Source organism: Gigantopelta aegis, chromosome 12, assembly GCF_016097555.1.
Source record: "Gigantopelta aegis isolate Gae_Host chromosome 12, Gae_host_genome, whole genome shotgun sequence".
NCBI lineage: Eukaryota > Metazoa > Mollusca > Gastropoda > Neomphalida > Peltospiridae > Gigantopelta > Gigantopelta aegis.
The window spans coordinates 3,819,516-3,834,313 of NC_054710.1; the positions used below are offsets into that span (position 1 = coordinate 3,819,516).

General features: G+C 38.2%; 1 protein-coding gene across 13 annotated transcripts in view; it reads right to left on the reverse strand.

Moving 5' to 3' along the window:
* Positions 1-10,783, reverse strand: part of LOC121386181 (phospholipid transfer protein C2CD2L-like) — a 184,020-nt gene extending 173,237 nt beyond the window's left edge. For 6 of the 13 annotated variants that reach the window (XM_041516995.1, XM_041517005.1, XM_041517004.1 and 3 more), the window contains exon 1: positions 10,090-10,781. In XM_041516995.1, the coding sequence (XP_041372929.1) occupies positions 10,090-10,497 (408 nt within the window). In that variant the 5' untranslated portion in view covers positions 10,498-10,781. Of the gene's footprint in view, positions 1-10,089 lie in introns of all 13 variants that reach the window. The other 7 variants (XM_041516996.1, XM_041516998.1, XM_041516997.1 and 4 more) reach the window with 3 other exon arrangements.
* Positions 10,784-14,798: the final 4,015 nt, after the last annotated feature.

Sequence of the window (14,798 nt, forward strand, 5' to 3'; positions counted from 1 at the left end):
AAACATTAATGAATATATTATTAATTAATAAAATAGCCCTATTATATATTTTGCCATTCATTTATTAAAGCAAGCACATTAATTTTTATTTCAATTAAATTTTTTGTCTTTAATGACAAAAAAGGTGCCCTAAAAATAGTAAAAATGCCCCAAACGTGTGCCTTGCCAAATTTCTAGGGAAAACACTATTAACACACCTTGGTTTTTAAGGTGTGCGGGTGCGATCGCGCTCGTACAGCACACATAATTTCAATCTGACGAGTGTAAAAAAACAGCACATGCTATACATTTGACAAACGGTGCACGTAAAATTAATTTGTATATTTATTTCCACTATTTACAAAAATCAACAGTTTTCATAGCTCATTCAGCTGATAGAACTGTCCTTTTATTAAAACAATAAAAATTAAAAACATGGCAGTGGCTTCCATGCAGTCGTTAAACTGGTATTTCTCTGTTGAACAAATCGGGAAATACTGGTTTAATAGACAATTTTGTAGACGTACCATTCAAAATCCAATCGGAGCTACACTGCCTATTTTATTTATTTTGGAGAGTGATTTTTCACTGGCTTTAGCATATTGATGTGTGCGATTTTCCACTGTATTAAGAGTAGCTGCAATAGTGCTATGATACTTATACAGGGTTTCTGTCGGAAAGAAATGTTTGGTTATGCATGGTGCTGTGGGAAAATATTTACAATGAACATGCATGTGTTGAATGCAACCACAGTCAACAGGCAGTATGGGGGTGGCCTCCCCCAGAAAGAAAATGGGTTACGTTTAGGGTTAGGGTTAAGAAAATCATACAGTAATGATAAAGAGTCATTAATTTTGTCAAAATGTTGACTTAAAAAAACAAAAAACAATTCAAGCAAATGTGGGTATATGGCGCCATACTTGTTATACCCTCTGGCAGAAACCCTGCCATAGATATGTGTAACCAGAACGTGTATATGTAACAAGCGTGAATTAATATGTTAGCTTGTCACAATCAGGTTTTTGTAATTCACACAATACCAATTTAAGCGCATCCACCTGCAGGTAAATTAATAACTATTAATAATAACCATGACATTTTCTAATAAAACGCAACATAAACCATTTTCTTTCTTCTTTTTTTAGTTAAAGCCATTATTGTACTAGTATGTCAGTAAGGGCTAATCGCAGGCCTGCTGATTTGCGATATCACAGTGCAGTGCTAAAAGACTTGCAAAGAGGATACTTTGTTGTCTAGCAGAGCCTAAGAGAGATTTGTGAATTAGGCCCCTGGCTTTTTGCCAAACAATAATTTGATGGATGAATGGATGGATCATTGGATGGATGGATGGATTTATGGATGGACAGATGGATGGATGAATATATGGATGAATGGGCAGATGGATGAATGGACACTTGGGTGGATGGACAGATGGATGGATGAATGGATAAATGGATGAATGGAAAGATAGACAGATCGATGGAAAATTGGGTGGATGGTCGGGTGGATGGATAATTGGATGGATAAATGGATGAATGGGCAGACAGATGAATGGATAAATGGATGAATAAACAGATGGATGGATGGATGAACAGATGGATGGATGGACAGATGAATGGATGGATGGACAGATGAATGGATAGAGGATTGAACAGATGAATGGATGGACAGATTGGTGTATGAATAAATGGATGGATGGACAGATGAATGGATGGACAGATTGATGCCTGGATGGGTTGGTGGATGGTTGGTTCTAAAGTTGGATCGATAGACAGATGGATGGATGGATTTATTTACACATCAAAAATTATTTGTTTAAAATAAGAACGAATAACCTTGATTTACAATGCGCTGCCAAACATACATGTATTTCTTTCCATTTTACATGTATGTTACTAACATGTACATCATGCGCAATTAATGACAGTTGCATGCGCGCTTGCGTACACGTACAGGTATGAAATTACATGTTTCGCGTAGAGGCACATTATAACTGAGAATGCGTAAGCGTGAAATGACGATGCATACCTAACATTAGTATCATATCACTTGTGGTTTGTGTACACATACCTGATGTACATGTATGTAATTAATATACCTACATGTATATATATATCATATATAACCAGACTGCCAATTTAGAAGAAGTAATTCTGAACAGTGATAGAAATAAGCAGATTTTTATACTAGCCCACCAGACGAATACATCTAGAAATCTACCTGCCCGCCAATATTTTCACTTGTCCAAATGCATGGTTTGTTTTATTCAAGTGCCAGGATGATGTTTCAGTGTTTCTGCCAGAAAGAAATGTTTGGGTATGGCGCTATGGAATTGAATGCAACCACAGTCAACAGGGGGTATGGGGGGCCTCCCCCAGAAAGAAAATGGGTTAAGTTTAGAGTTAGGGTTAAGAAAATCATACAGTAATGATAAGAGTAATTAATTTTGTCAAAATGTTAACTTAAAAAAACAAAAACATCTGCAAAAATAATATGTGGGGAAATACAGGCCTCGTAATTTGGCCCAGTAAACTATAGTGAACATAGGAGTAATACAAAACCTTGCATGTACATGTATATACATGTATGTGGTTCAAGAATGACATCGGGCCAAATTTATGTAACCTGTTTTTTCTTCAACGCAGGTGTTTAAGCATTGTAAATGTATGTAGTTACACGTGTGTAAGACATAAAAATGCTTTGTAAATTCGTCTCACTATGCTTCAAAGCACCTAGCTGTTTTTAAGAAAAGAAGGAAATGTTTTATTTAATGGCACACTCAATAAATTTTCGGCATGCTTGAAACTTTAGTGGTATATTAGGGCATATTAAAAATCTCTCTCTCTCTCTCTCTCTCTCTCTCTCTCTCTCTCTCTCTCTCTCTCTCTCTCTCTCTCTCTCTCTCTCTCTCTCTCTCTCTCTCTCTCTCTCTCTCTCTCTCGTTCCTCTCTTTCTCCTCCCTCTCATTATATTTCTGTCTCTCTCTCTCTCTCTCTCTCACCGGCCTCGGTGGTGTCGTGGTTAGGCCATCGGTCTACAGGCTGGTAGGTACTGAGTTCGGATCCCAGTCGAGGCATGGGATTTTTAATCCAGATACCGACTCCAAACCCTGAGTGAGTGCTCCGCAAGGCTCAATGGGTAGGTGTAAACCACTTACACCGACCAGTGATCCATAACTGGTTCAACAAAGGCCATGGTTTGTGCTATCCTGCCTGTGGGAAGTGCAAATAAAAGATCCCTTGCTGTTAATCGGAAAGAGTAGCCCATGTATTGGCGACAGCGGGTTTCCTCTCAAAATCTGTGTGGTCCGTAACCATATGTCTGACGCCATATAACCGTAAATAAAATGTGTTGAGTGCGTCATTAAATAAAACATTTCTTTCTTTCTCTCTCTCTCCCTCTAAATGTATATAGTTACACGTGTCTAACACATAAACTGCAGGCTTGGTAAATTCGGCCCATATCATGTTCTGAATTCTGTTAATTTGACAAAATTCAACTACAGGGCTACATGTATTATATATATATAATATATATATATATATAGTGAATATAGCCAATTTTGAAAACAATTGGCAAATTATATTTCAATTTGTTAAAGAAAAAACGTCCATGTAATAATTGTTATTATGTAAGAAAATAACTGGGTTTTTTGTTATTTTTTAAGTTTAAATAGATGATTGTAGCTAAATGTTTCTGCTCACCCAGAGCTAATCCGGAACTAACTTTCCGTACTTAGTAAGTTGTGTTACTTAATCAGGGCACAATATTTCACGAGAACTTTTGTTGAGTTTGTGTATCGGTTACACAACTTTAAAATCATGAGAACAGCCAATCGGTTACATGGTGAGCAATTACATTCTAAAATTAAAAGTACATGTACCATATATATATATATATATATATATATATCAGTAATGAAAGAGAAAATCAGTTTGTTTTTAATACATTTGAATCACCAATGTAGGACAGAACCGTAGTTCAAGTGTTTTAGGATTAGGTAGGCTTAACTCATCGGTTACGAGAACTATATATTCAATAAATCGAACAACCGGTTACCTAAGTAAACCTCATGTGAACTGACTTCCGATTACCTAAGATTATGAAATATTGTCCCCTGCTTAATCATAATACACAAAGGTGGTATGTAATACATGTATACATACATGTACTATATGTTTTCCTATGTATTTATTGCATTCGTTTATAGTGCTTAAGCAGGGCTTCTAGATTATGGTAGCCCCACTCCCATGGCTAGTGATATTCAGTGTTGGGCTAGTAAATAACTACTATTGCAATGCCCAATGGCTAGTGTAAAACATTTGTTAAATGTTGCAGTTAAGTCTATTTTGTAAATATGAATATCCTGCCCCCCCCCCCCCCCCCCACCCGTCTCCCTTTTTAGGTGACATATCTGATTATTACTATTATTTAGTAAAATTGTATTAGCTTAAAAGTAAAGTAGGGCTAGTGAATTTTTAATCGTGGCTAGTAAATTTTTTAAATCACTGATCCCATGGCTAGTGGATTTTATAAAACTTCTGGAAGCCCTGGCTTACAGGCATGTGAATGAAACATTTCTAAAAAAGCTGAAAATTATACATACGTGCCGAAGATACATAATCCAGTGCAGAATGCAAGGAAAATGAATGAAAAGAAAAAAAATTTAAAAGCGGAATTCGGCCAGTTAGTGGAAGAATCACATGCCTAGGCTTAAGATTTATACGGATTAACCACCACGTAATCTCATGGTATAATATTCGTAGTAATTTTACACACTATATAAACTCTCAAAATAAACAACCTGGAAAAACAATAGACATGTATATATATTTATTACATAATGAAAACATATATCTGTATTCTTATTGGTCAAAAACCAGTCACATGACCGTCCGTAAATAGTGATATTGCCCTGAGACGGTCTCACCGGTCCATCAAAAGTGATATTGCCCAGACCAATGACAATAGAGATGAGACAAAATTCTATCCAATAAATAATTAGATAACGTAATGCAACGTCAACTGCTAATTCTAATGTAAACAAGCACAAACTTGTGGAGAAACGTTTTGCTGTCCTTCAGCAAAAAGATAACATCTTTAGTCATACCGAGTTTAATTCCGCAAATACGACAAAAACAAGGTCAGTAATCGTCAAATTGTGTATAGAATACATCGCAGATTTAGAAACGTACATGATACATCAAAATGCAGTTGGAATCGTCACTCTCAGGATTTTATGTTACAAATAAAAAATGCATTTGAAGGTAATCGGTAACTGTTCAGTATAAATGTATGTTCAGATTTATCACATTTTGTGTTTTATTTTGCTATTAATATGATTTTGGCACTCTTGCTGGTTATAATGTCTCGAATTTGATTTTTTTTGTCTTGGTAATGTTTCATCGGTTTATTTCCGCATTCCTCTGCGTGTCATACGTCATAGGATTACGTGACGTCACTAAATCCCATCAGTTTTAACGCATTGCGGAAAATTATAAGCATTGGCGTATTTCGATTCTGATAAACAAAGCAGGAATGTATGAGTCTTATGGATGACATTATGTAATAAAACAATTATTGACCACATTTCGGGCAATATCATGTTGGCCTCGGTCAATATCAATTTCTTCGGTCCATAAAACATGATATTGCCCTCAATGACTGTCAATAATTGATAAATATATATATATATATACAATGTATATATATACTGAACAAAAAAAGAAACTTCCGATTTGTACATATAGTATTTGTTGTGTTAAAGAATTCATTGTGTAATGAAATTATATAGGTAGTATTAGCATTGAGCTGTATTATCCGGATTCATGAATTTTATCGATTACTTTTTGCACTGTTAATCGTCGACAACGTGAAATTCAATTTGCACGTGCATGCATGGTTCGACATGTCCCGTGTAGTGTTCGGTAAATTTGTTTTACTTGTCTTACTGACATTGTTGTCAAGTGAACGAAAACGCTTCAAAATTTGCATGTTGGGAGTTCTAGTCGAGCGATACAAAATCTTCGCGTAAGATTTCGAACGACAGGAAGCACCAACAACTTGCCACGTCGTGGACGTCTGCGTGTTACAACACGTGATCAAGACCGCTATATCATGAACACGCATTTGCACAATCGATTCCAAACTGCCACTGCTACTACTGCTAACACACCTGGGCTTCATAATAACCGAATCAGTGGGCAAACTGTTCATAATCGTCTGCGGGAGAACGGTTTACATGCACGACGTCCTTACGTTGGATGCGTTTTAACGCAACGTCATCATCTAAATCGTCTTAATTGGGCACGTGTACATACTCGTTGGATACGGCGACGCTGGAATACCGTTCTTTTTTCGGATGAATCCAGATTTTCTTTACAACGTGGTGATGGCAGGGTGCGCGTCTACCGTAGGAGAAATGAACGCTATGCTGACTGTTGTGTTCTTGAACGAGATCGTTTCGGGGGTGGGGGTTGTGTCATGGTCTGGGCAGCCATTGCCCATGGTTATCGTTCACCACTAGTCGTCATTGATGGCAATGTAAATGCTCAACGTTACCGCGATGACATTCTCGCTCATCACGTCATTCCTCTGTTCCATAACAATGCCAACATCCCGATTTTTCAGCATGATAATGCCACCTCTCATACAACTAGAGACACTGTAAATTTTCTTAGGACAAATAACATTGATTTCATTGATGACTGGCCCGCTAAAAGTCCTGATCTCAACCCCATCGAGCATGTCTGGGATAGTTTGGACAGACGATTGAGGCGTCGTCCCAACCCACCCGCTAACGTGAACGAACTTCGTCAAGCGCTCATTCAGGAATGGAACAATATTCCACAGGCAGAAATCAACACTGTAGTCAATTCTATGCACCTGCGGTGCACTGCAGTGGTCAATTCAAGAGGTGGTCATACCCGTTATTAAGTGGGTGTTGGGTTTTTTAACCCCTACCACACTTGGTCAAAATTTCTCCCAGTTTATGTTAACCTATGGCCATGATTCTTGCACCAAACGATGCATCATGGAACACTCTTTAAACGCATATATAAAAACTATTCCCCTGGTTTGTTTTCATCAAGTTATGCTCTAGCAAAGTTAGCGGAAGTTTCTTATTTTGTTCAGTATATATATATATATGCATGTATACATGTATATATACACATTTATAAATATATAGATTATTGCATGAGCAGGAGTGCTATACAGAATTTATAAAATGAGTTTGCAAATTATTTTATTCCCCCGAGTCAGAGTGAGACATATAAAACAATTCCCAAACAAGTTTCATAAATTTTGTATGGCACTCCTGCTAATGTTATAATTTTTATATTATCTTCAAACTGTGATTTTGAACAAACATTATATATGATTATAAATTGTAATCACTTTACAATAGATGTCAACATTCAGCGAGGTCAATTATACCAACTCATGACTGTCAGTAGTGTACAATAACAGTTTTAAAGTATTGTTATGACCCAGGAATAAAGATAGTGTGGTGAAAAATATGACATTTATTGTAGACCTTATGGGTAAATAAAGATATATAGCATAGTAAATTAAATGGGCAAAGGAGTTTTTATCGGACTGGTACATGTACCTCTTCAAAGATGTCTATTAAACCAGTGTTTTTTACGATTTGTATAGCAAAGATAAGTACCGATCATACATTATAACCTTGCATGGATGCTACCATTCTCATAACATTTTTTGTTTTTATGGTATTATTAAACTGGTCTTTCTATCAGCTACATAAGGTAAATAGTTGAAATCAATATACAAAATGATTTCACGTGCGTTGTTTGTTAAGTGTAACCTGCATTATTTTTCACACTCGCCAGATTGAAATTATGTGCGCTGTACGAGCACGATCACACTCGCGCACCTCAAAAGACAAGGTCTGTGACTGGTATTTATATCAAAGGCTGTGGTATGTGCTATCCTGCCTATGGGATGGTGCACATAAAATATACCTTGCTAAGTACTGATGAAAAAATGTAGCGGGTTTCCTGTCTGGCCGGACTAGATGTCAAAATTACCAAATGTGTGATATCCAATAGCTGATGATTAATAAATCAATGTTTTCTGGTGGTGTTAACATTAATGCCAACAGATTAGATTCTCTTTGGTATGGTTTAACCCTATGCCCTGTTTAGCATATATGCTAGTGATAACCTATAACACTTCAGGGAATACACATTTTGTAATTATGACAGTCTTAGGGAAAAGGAAGAAAGAAGGAAGGAAATGCTTTATTTAATGACACACTCAACACATTTTATTTAAGGTTATATGGCGTCAGACATATATGGCTAAGGACCACATATATTGAGAGAGAAAACTTGCTGTCACCATTCCATGGGCTACTCTTTTCGATTAACAGCAACTAGGGATATTTTATATGCTCTATCCCACAGACAGGATAGTACATACCATGGCCTTTGTTACATCAGTTGTGGAGCACTGGCTGAAATGAGATTGATCCTAGATCGATCGTGCATCAGGCAAGCGCTGTACCACTGAGCTACATTTTGACCCCTTAGGGAAAAGGACTTGTGCAGATAGCACAACACATACCTGTACCGCAGCCTTTGAAGGTGATATATACAGGTCTGTCAGTGTGGTGGGATGCTTGTTGGAACAGAAAAACCCCAGGGGGGGGGGGGGGGGGGGGTAAACAAAACAATGATCAGAGAATGGATCAGAGGAAATTCAATCCTATAGCCAAAGCACCTTACAGGTGCATGTGCAGACAATTTAATGAAATCTGATGAGGGATATGACAGTGGCAAGTGAAGTTTATAGGGGGGTGGGGGGTGGGGGTGTCGACTCACGCATTGCTCCTCCAGAATATATATTGAAATAAAAAATCCTGCACACAAACACACACACCTGCCTCAGTCAAGCACAGGGCTCGAACTTAAGAATTTGTCTTCCACGGCAATTTTTAAAAGAATTGCAATGGGTGAAACAGTCCTCCACCGGCAATTTTGAACCTGCCTATGGCAATTTTTTTTAAAGTGACATTTGCAGCCAATAAACCTGACTGAAAGGCTATCTTGTGATATGTAGACATCTTTTAAATGTGCAAATGTTAAATATTGTTAAGGAGCTGGTGATGCTCTCTACCTACGGCAATTTATATCTCAACGATGGCAATTGCTGTCGGTGCTGCAGTTAGATTCGAGCCCTGCAAGCACTCTACTGATATAAATAGGTAGGCCTACATGTGCAGGAATTTTAATGGGGGGTGGGGGGTCAACTCATGCATTGTTCCTCCAGAATAGATAATGAAAAAATTTCCTGCACACCTGCCTCAGTCAAGCACTGTACTGATATATTATAAAGTAAACAGGTGCATACATATTGAAAGAGTTCCGTATGTTCCTCACTATTGGGGTATTGAATTAGCCATATGAACTGGGTATTGCATTAAACACTACAAACGATGTAGTGCTAGGCCTGGATTTGAACTCCAGACCATCGGGACTGTAGCCGAGCACTGTATCCACTCGACCACGCAATGGATCAACAAGTGAAACTGCATTTTAATACTTATAAATCTCATAGGTGTATTTTGACGGAATGAACCGAATGTCTACGGAATAAAACGAAGATTTAGTCCCATGATGCCTCATTCTGTCTTCTGTGCTATATTTCTTCCAAAAGCACCATCAAAAGCAACCTTATGGAGGAAATTTTACACAGATTAGTCAAAATGTCTAATTTTTCAAAGGCAAAACATAGCGATACTGGATTACGAAATATAAACATTATGCTGGTTTTATAGAACAAATTGTTTTAAAATATATTGTATATAACTATCGCTAACACTAACCTTAAATTAATTCTAACAAATATTTCTTTAAAATTGTTATGAGGAACATAAGGAACTTTTGCCATGCTGGGCGCACATTAGCCTTCGTTTCTTAAGAACCACACTTTTTACGTTCTTTTGGACAAGCTGATTATTAGCAATGACAAGCCTACACAGGGCCATAGCGAGGCTTTTTTTTGTGGGTGGGGATGAAGGCATGAATTTGACCCTTACCCCATTTTTCTAATCAGCGTAATTAGTAAAATGATGCGGGTACTTACCCCAAGCTTGGCGACTTGTTCGTTGAGTGCACTGACCCACTGGTCCACCCACTCGGGCCGGTAGTAGTAGTGCAGGTAGCCCCAGTTGAGGGCCGTGTTCAACCAGTTGCATTGCTCGACGTGGTACGTGGGGCACACGATGGTACGCTCGGCCAACGCGCCCCCACCACCCTCCTTGTACGCATCCCCTGCGCTCGTGGGACGACGTTGCAACGGCCCGACGAAAGTATGCAGCGCCGACACGACGACGTACACCATTAAGCACTGCACTATCCAGCCAAACAGCAATATATCCAAAACGTGGTCTTCCCATGTGAGACGGGCGAACCAACCTGCACCTGCCTCCGCCATTTTGGTATAGCTCTCGCACAACTTATACCATATCAGTTTTAGGGTTATATCTGCCATAAAGGAATCGTCTGCTACTGTCCCGGCCAATCATAGCCCGCGAGGGGGAACCCGATACCTCTGCAGATGCTTTCCGTTCCCATAAACCGACCTGGTGTTTCCTCAGAGGGGCGGGGGATTCGCGGCCTGGCAGGTGAGACGAATTTGGGATGCTGGTGGGGGTTTTCCGGTTTTTTCGTGACGTCGGGTGGCGTTAGCCAATGAAAAAAATGAAGAGAAATGAAGGTCGGGGATTTCGGTGGAGGGATTCCCGTCCATCTGACAGTTCGTTCCCACCTCCGATGAAGAGTTTTCTTTGACGTTTCGGGACAGCTCAAGAAAGAACGGTAGAAGGGGTGTGTGGAGTAAATAATAAATTCTGGAAGTTTCATAAGGCCTAATCATGTGGCCAGCGCGTTTCAAACGTTAACTGTTGTTTTGTTTATATACACTTTTATATGCACAGTAATAAGTGTATGTAGACCACCCATAGACGTTGGAAGCGGGGGTGGGAGTAGGAAGGGCACTGGCATCCAACTCTGAAATTGGGTTGGAGAGACTATACGTTGGCACCACCAGTAACAATTCATACTGACCTCGGTGGTGTATAGGTTAAGCCACTGGAATGGAGGGTACTGGGTCCCACCCAGAGCAAGCTTAAGACTCAATAAGGCTACTACACTGACTTCCCTCTCACTAACCACTAACCCACTGTCCTGGAAAGACAGTCCACATAGCTTAGGTTTGTGTGTGTGTGTGTGTCCAGGACAGCGTGTTTGAACCTTAATTGGATTATAAGCACGAACATAAGTATAAACAAACAGTTGCAAGATACATTTTTAAAATTAATTAATTTAATTATATATATATATATATATATATATATATATATATATATATATGCATATGTGTGTGTATATATATATATATGTGTGTGTGTGTGTGTGTAAAACAATTTTCCATTTATTTTTTTATAAATTTTTTTACTTCGACCACTTATCTGAAAAGTCAATGTCAGATGCAATAGGCCTATGCTTCTGTGAAGGGCTGCAACCTGCACCTCGATGTTAGAGGCCGGGAGGTGCATACCCCAGGACATTATTTCTGGATCTGCGCTAGCTCAAGTCACCTCTAGCCCTCCCCTTATTGAACTTATCAACAAGGGGAGGGCTAGAGGTTACCGAGCTAGATCTGCGCCTGGGTGTCCATATGTGGCTGATAATTCATCATATCACAATTGTCTTGTTATCAGGGCAAAGTGTCTAAACTGTGGCGAGCGAAGTGTTTAGGAGATATTGTAGAAAGAAAACAAAACTTTGCTTGGAGTAGTGGTACTCAACCCCGAACACATATATATATATATATATATATATATAGAGAGAGAGAGAGAGAGAGAGAGAGAGAGAGAGAGATAGGGAGAAAGAGAGAGTGTGTGTGTGTGTGGGTGGGGGGGGGGGGGGAAACGGCCATTATGCAACTTGGAGAAGTAATGCCTACTTCTTAGTATATCCGCGTTCTTGAAAGTGATCTTCATCTTTAAGTGGCAACATTTCTCTGTTTCGACATTATTCTTGGTTCAACCAGCACACACATACAGTGACACACACAAACGTGCACACACACGCATGTACACAAATTTACACACACACACACACACATACACACACACACACACTTAATTTCATAATACAATTCATGTATTGTGTGTTACGCACACAAATTTGGCTTCCCCATCGCTCACAACAGCACTCAGGCCAATAGGGTTTGGGATCACACGATTCTAAGTAAAAAGACAAATTATTTTGAGCTAAGCTTCCAAACGAATCAAAATTTGAAGGGAACAATTTAATGCTGTGTATAGTGCATAATGAATTTGAAAAAAAAAAGGGGAAAAAAATGACACTAGTCTAGTTAGGAACAATTTAATGTTGTGTATAGTGCATAATGAATTTGAAAAAAAGAAGAACAAAAGAATGACACTAGTCTAATAATGAATTTGAAAAAAAAAAAGGGGGGGGGGGGAAATGACACTAGTCTAGTTAGGACCAATTTAATGTCGTGTATAGTGAATAATGAATTTGAAAAAAAAAAGAGGGAAAAAAATGACACTAGTCTAGTTAGGACCAATTTAATGTCGTGTATAGTGAATAATGAATTTGAAAAAAAAAAGAGGGAAAAAAATGACACGTCTAGTTAGGACCAATTTAATAAAAGAATGGGGGGAAAAAATGACACTAGTCTAGTTAGGACCAATTTAATGTTGTGTATAGTGCATAATGAATTTGAAGGAAAAAAAAAGGGGGTAAAAAATGACACTAGTCTAGTTAGCACCAATTTAATGTTGTGTATAGTGCATAATGAATTTGAAAAAAAGAGAAAAAAGACACTAGTCTACTTAGTTTACAAGAAAGTAAACACTCAGTAAGTAAATCATTGCAAATGGTTTGAAAAGACTGAGTAAGTAGCTGCCACACTTTGAGCACGCAAGTGGGTTGCAACCGACAATCCTGACTGCATTCTTCACATTATTGTTATCCTGACTAAAGTACTGTCGGAAACAGAATAAAAATGATTTTTGTAGATTATTTCTTACATATTAAACAGACACGTAAATATTTTGTAAATATCTATTTAATGATAGTCTACCTAATTTAGCATTTACTTGTTGTAGCTCTCATTGGTGTACAAGGTGGTGTTTACTCTTGAAATTAAAAGGAAGATGTCAGTAAACAGGTTATTTGTGCACTTTATTGGAACAGACTATAACAAATTTTGTCAATGTGTCAATTCCATTGCTGTTACAATATGTGAGGTACTGTTTCTGACGACAGTTTACCCCTATCCCTGCCTAGACAAAATATTTGAAGACATATATAAGTAACTTTTAAGCAAAACTGTCAAGAACCAAGAGTTTGTGATCTATTATACCGGTATTAAAGGTGCTAACTCAAAGTTGCATAATCACAGCTATTGCAAATCATGTTTTTATTAAATTGTGCTTTAACCTTTAAAGACTACACCTTTAACTATATGCCCATAAATGATTATAGAAAATAATCTTATTGGAGAATCTTTATCACAAACACATGCTCACATATAACTTCTGATATAGCACCTTTAATTAAGTCGTTGCAAGATTGTGTAAATTTCTAATGTACTTATATTGAAATAATATTCACTAAATATGCTGGTCATAATTAATACTTTATGCTGCAATTCAAAATAATCAGTTAACTTGAAGTTTTAAATTAAAAGTTTGTTTAAGGCTAAATGAAACTGACACATATTGATCAAAATGTGTTATAAAGGTTACAAATCTCCTGTTTACTGACATCTTTATTTTAATTTCAAGAGTAAACACCACCTTGTACATCAATGAGAGCCCAAACAAGTAAATGCTAAATTAGGTAGACTATCATTAAATAGGTATTTACAAAATATTTACTTGGTCAGTTTAATAATTGACGAAAATCATTTTTATTCTATTTCCGACACTACTTTAGTACCACACAACTTTCAGTATTCACGGCAATGGTTTAGCCTGCTCTCTCCATCTTCGAGTTCGTTGCTGCTTATCTGAAGTAACATAGGCAGGATGTTAGATATTTACTTATTAGTGTACTTTTGAATATCACAGGTGTCCTTTTCAGACATTGTATCCCTTCCCTGAATACTGGAGATGCCCCTTTTTAGGGCAAGCCAAATGCAAATGCAAATGCAAATAATAATAATTAGCAACACAGTTTGGTTTGGCGAAAAAAAATGTGCAAAAGATTTTTTATCTCAAATTGTAGAACCAAACACACTTGCCAGCAGTTTTAAAAGTTGTACCCCTCCCCCACCCACCCTCCTAAAAATTAATATATCTGGCACTGGGTAATAGAAAGCTTACCTGTGGGGTCATGGATCACAGGATAGATCCACCTGGGTAGATTAGGGGTGAGACGTAGCCTACCGATGTGGGTGGTGTAGTGGTTAAGCCATCAGACATAAGGCTGGTAGGTACAAGGTTCACAGCCGGTACCGGCCTCAATGGTGTAGTGGTTAAGCCATCAGACATAAGGCTGGTAGGTACAAGGTTCACAGCCCGGTACCGGCCTCGATGGTGTAGTGGTTAAGCCATCAGACATAAGGCTGGTAGGTAAAAGGTTCACAGCCCGGTACCGGCCTCGATGGTGTAGTGGTTAAGCAATCAGACATAAGGCTGGTAGGTACAAGGTTCACAGCCCGGTACCGGCCTCGATGGTGTAGTGGTTAAGCCATCAGACATAAGGCTGGTAGGTAAAAGGTTCACAGCCCGGTACCGGCCTCGATGGTGTAGT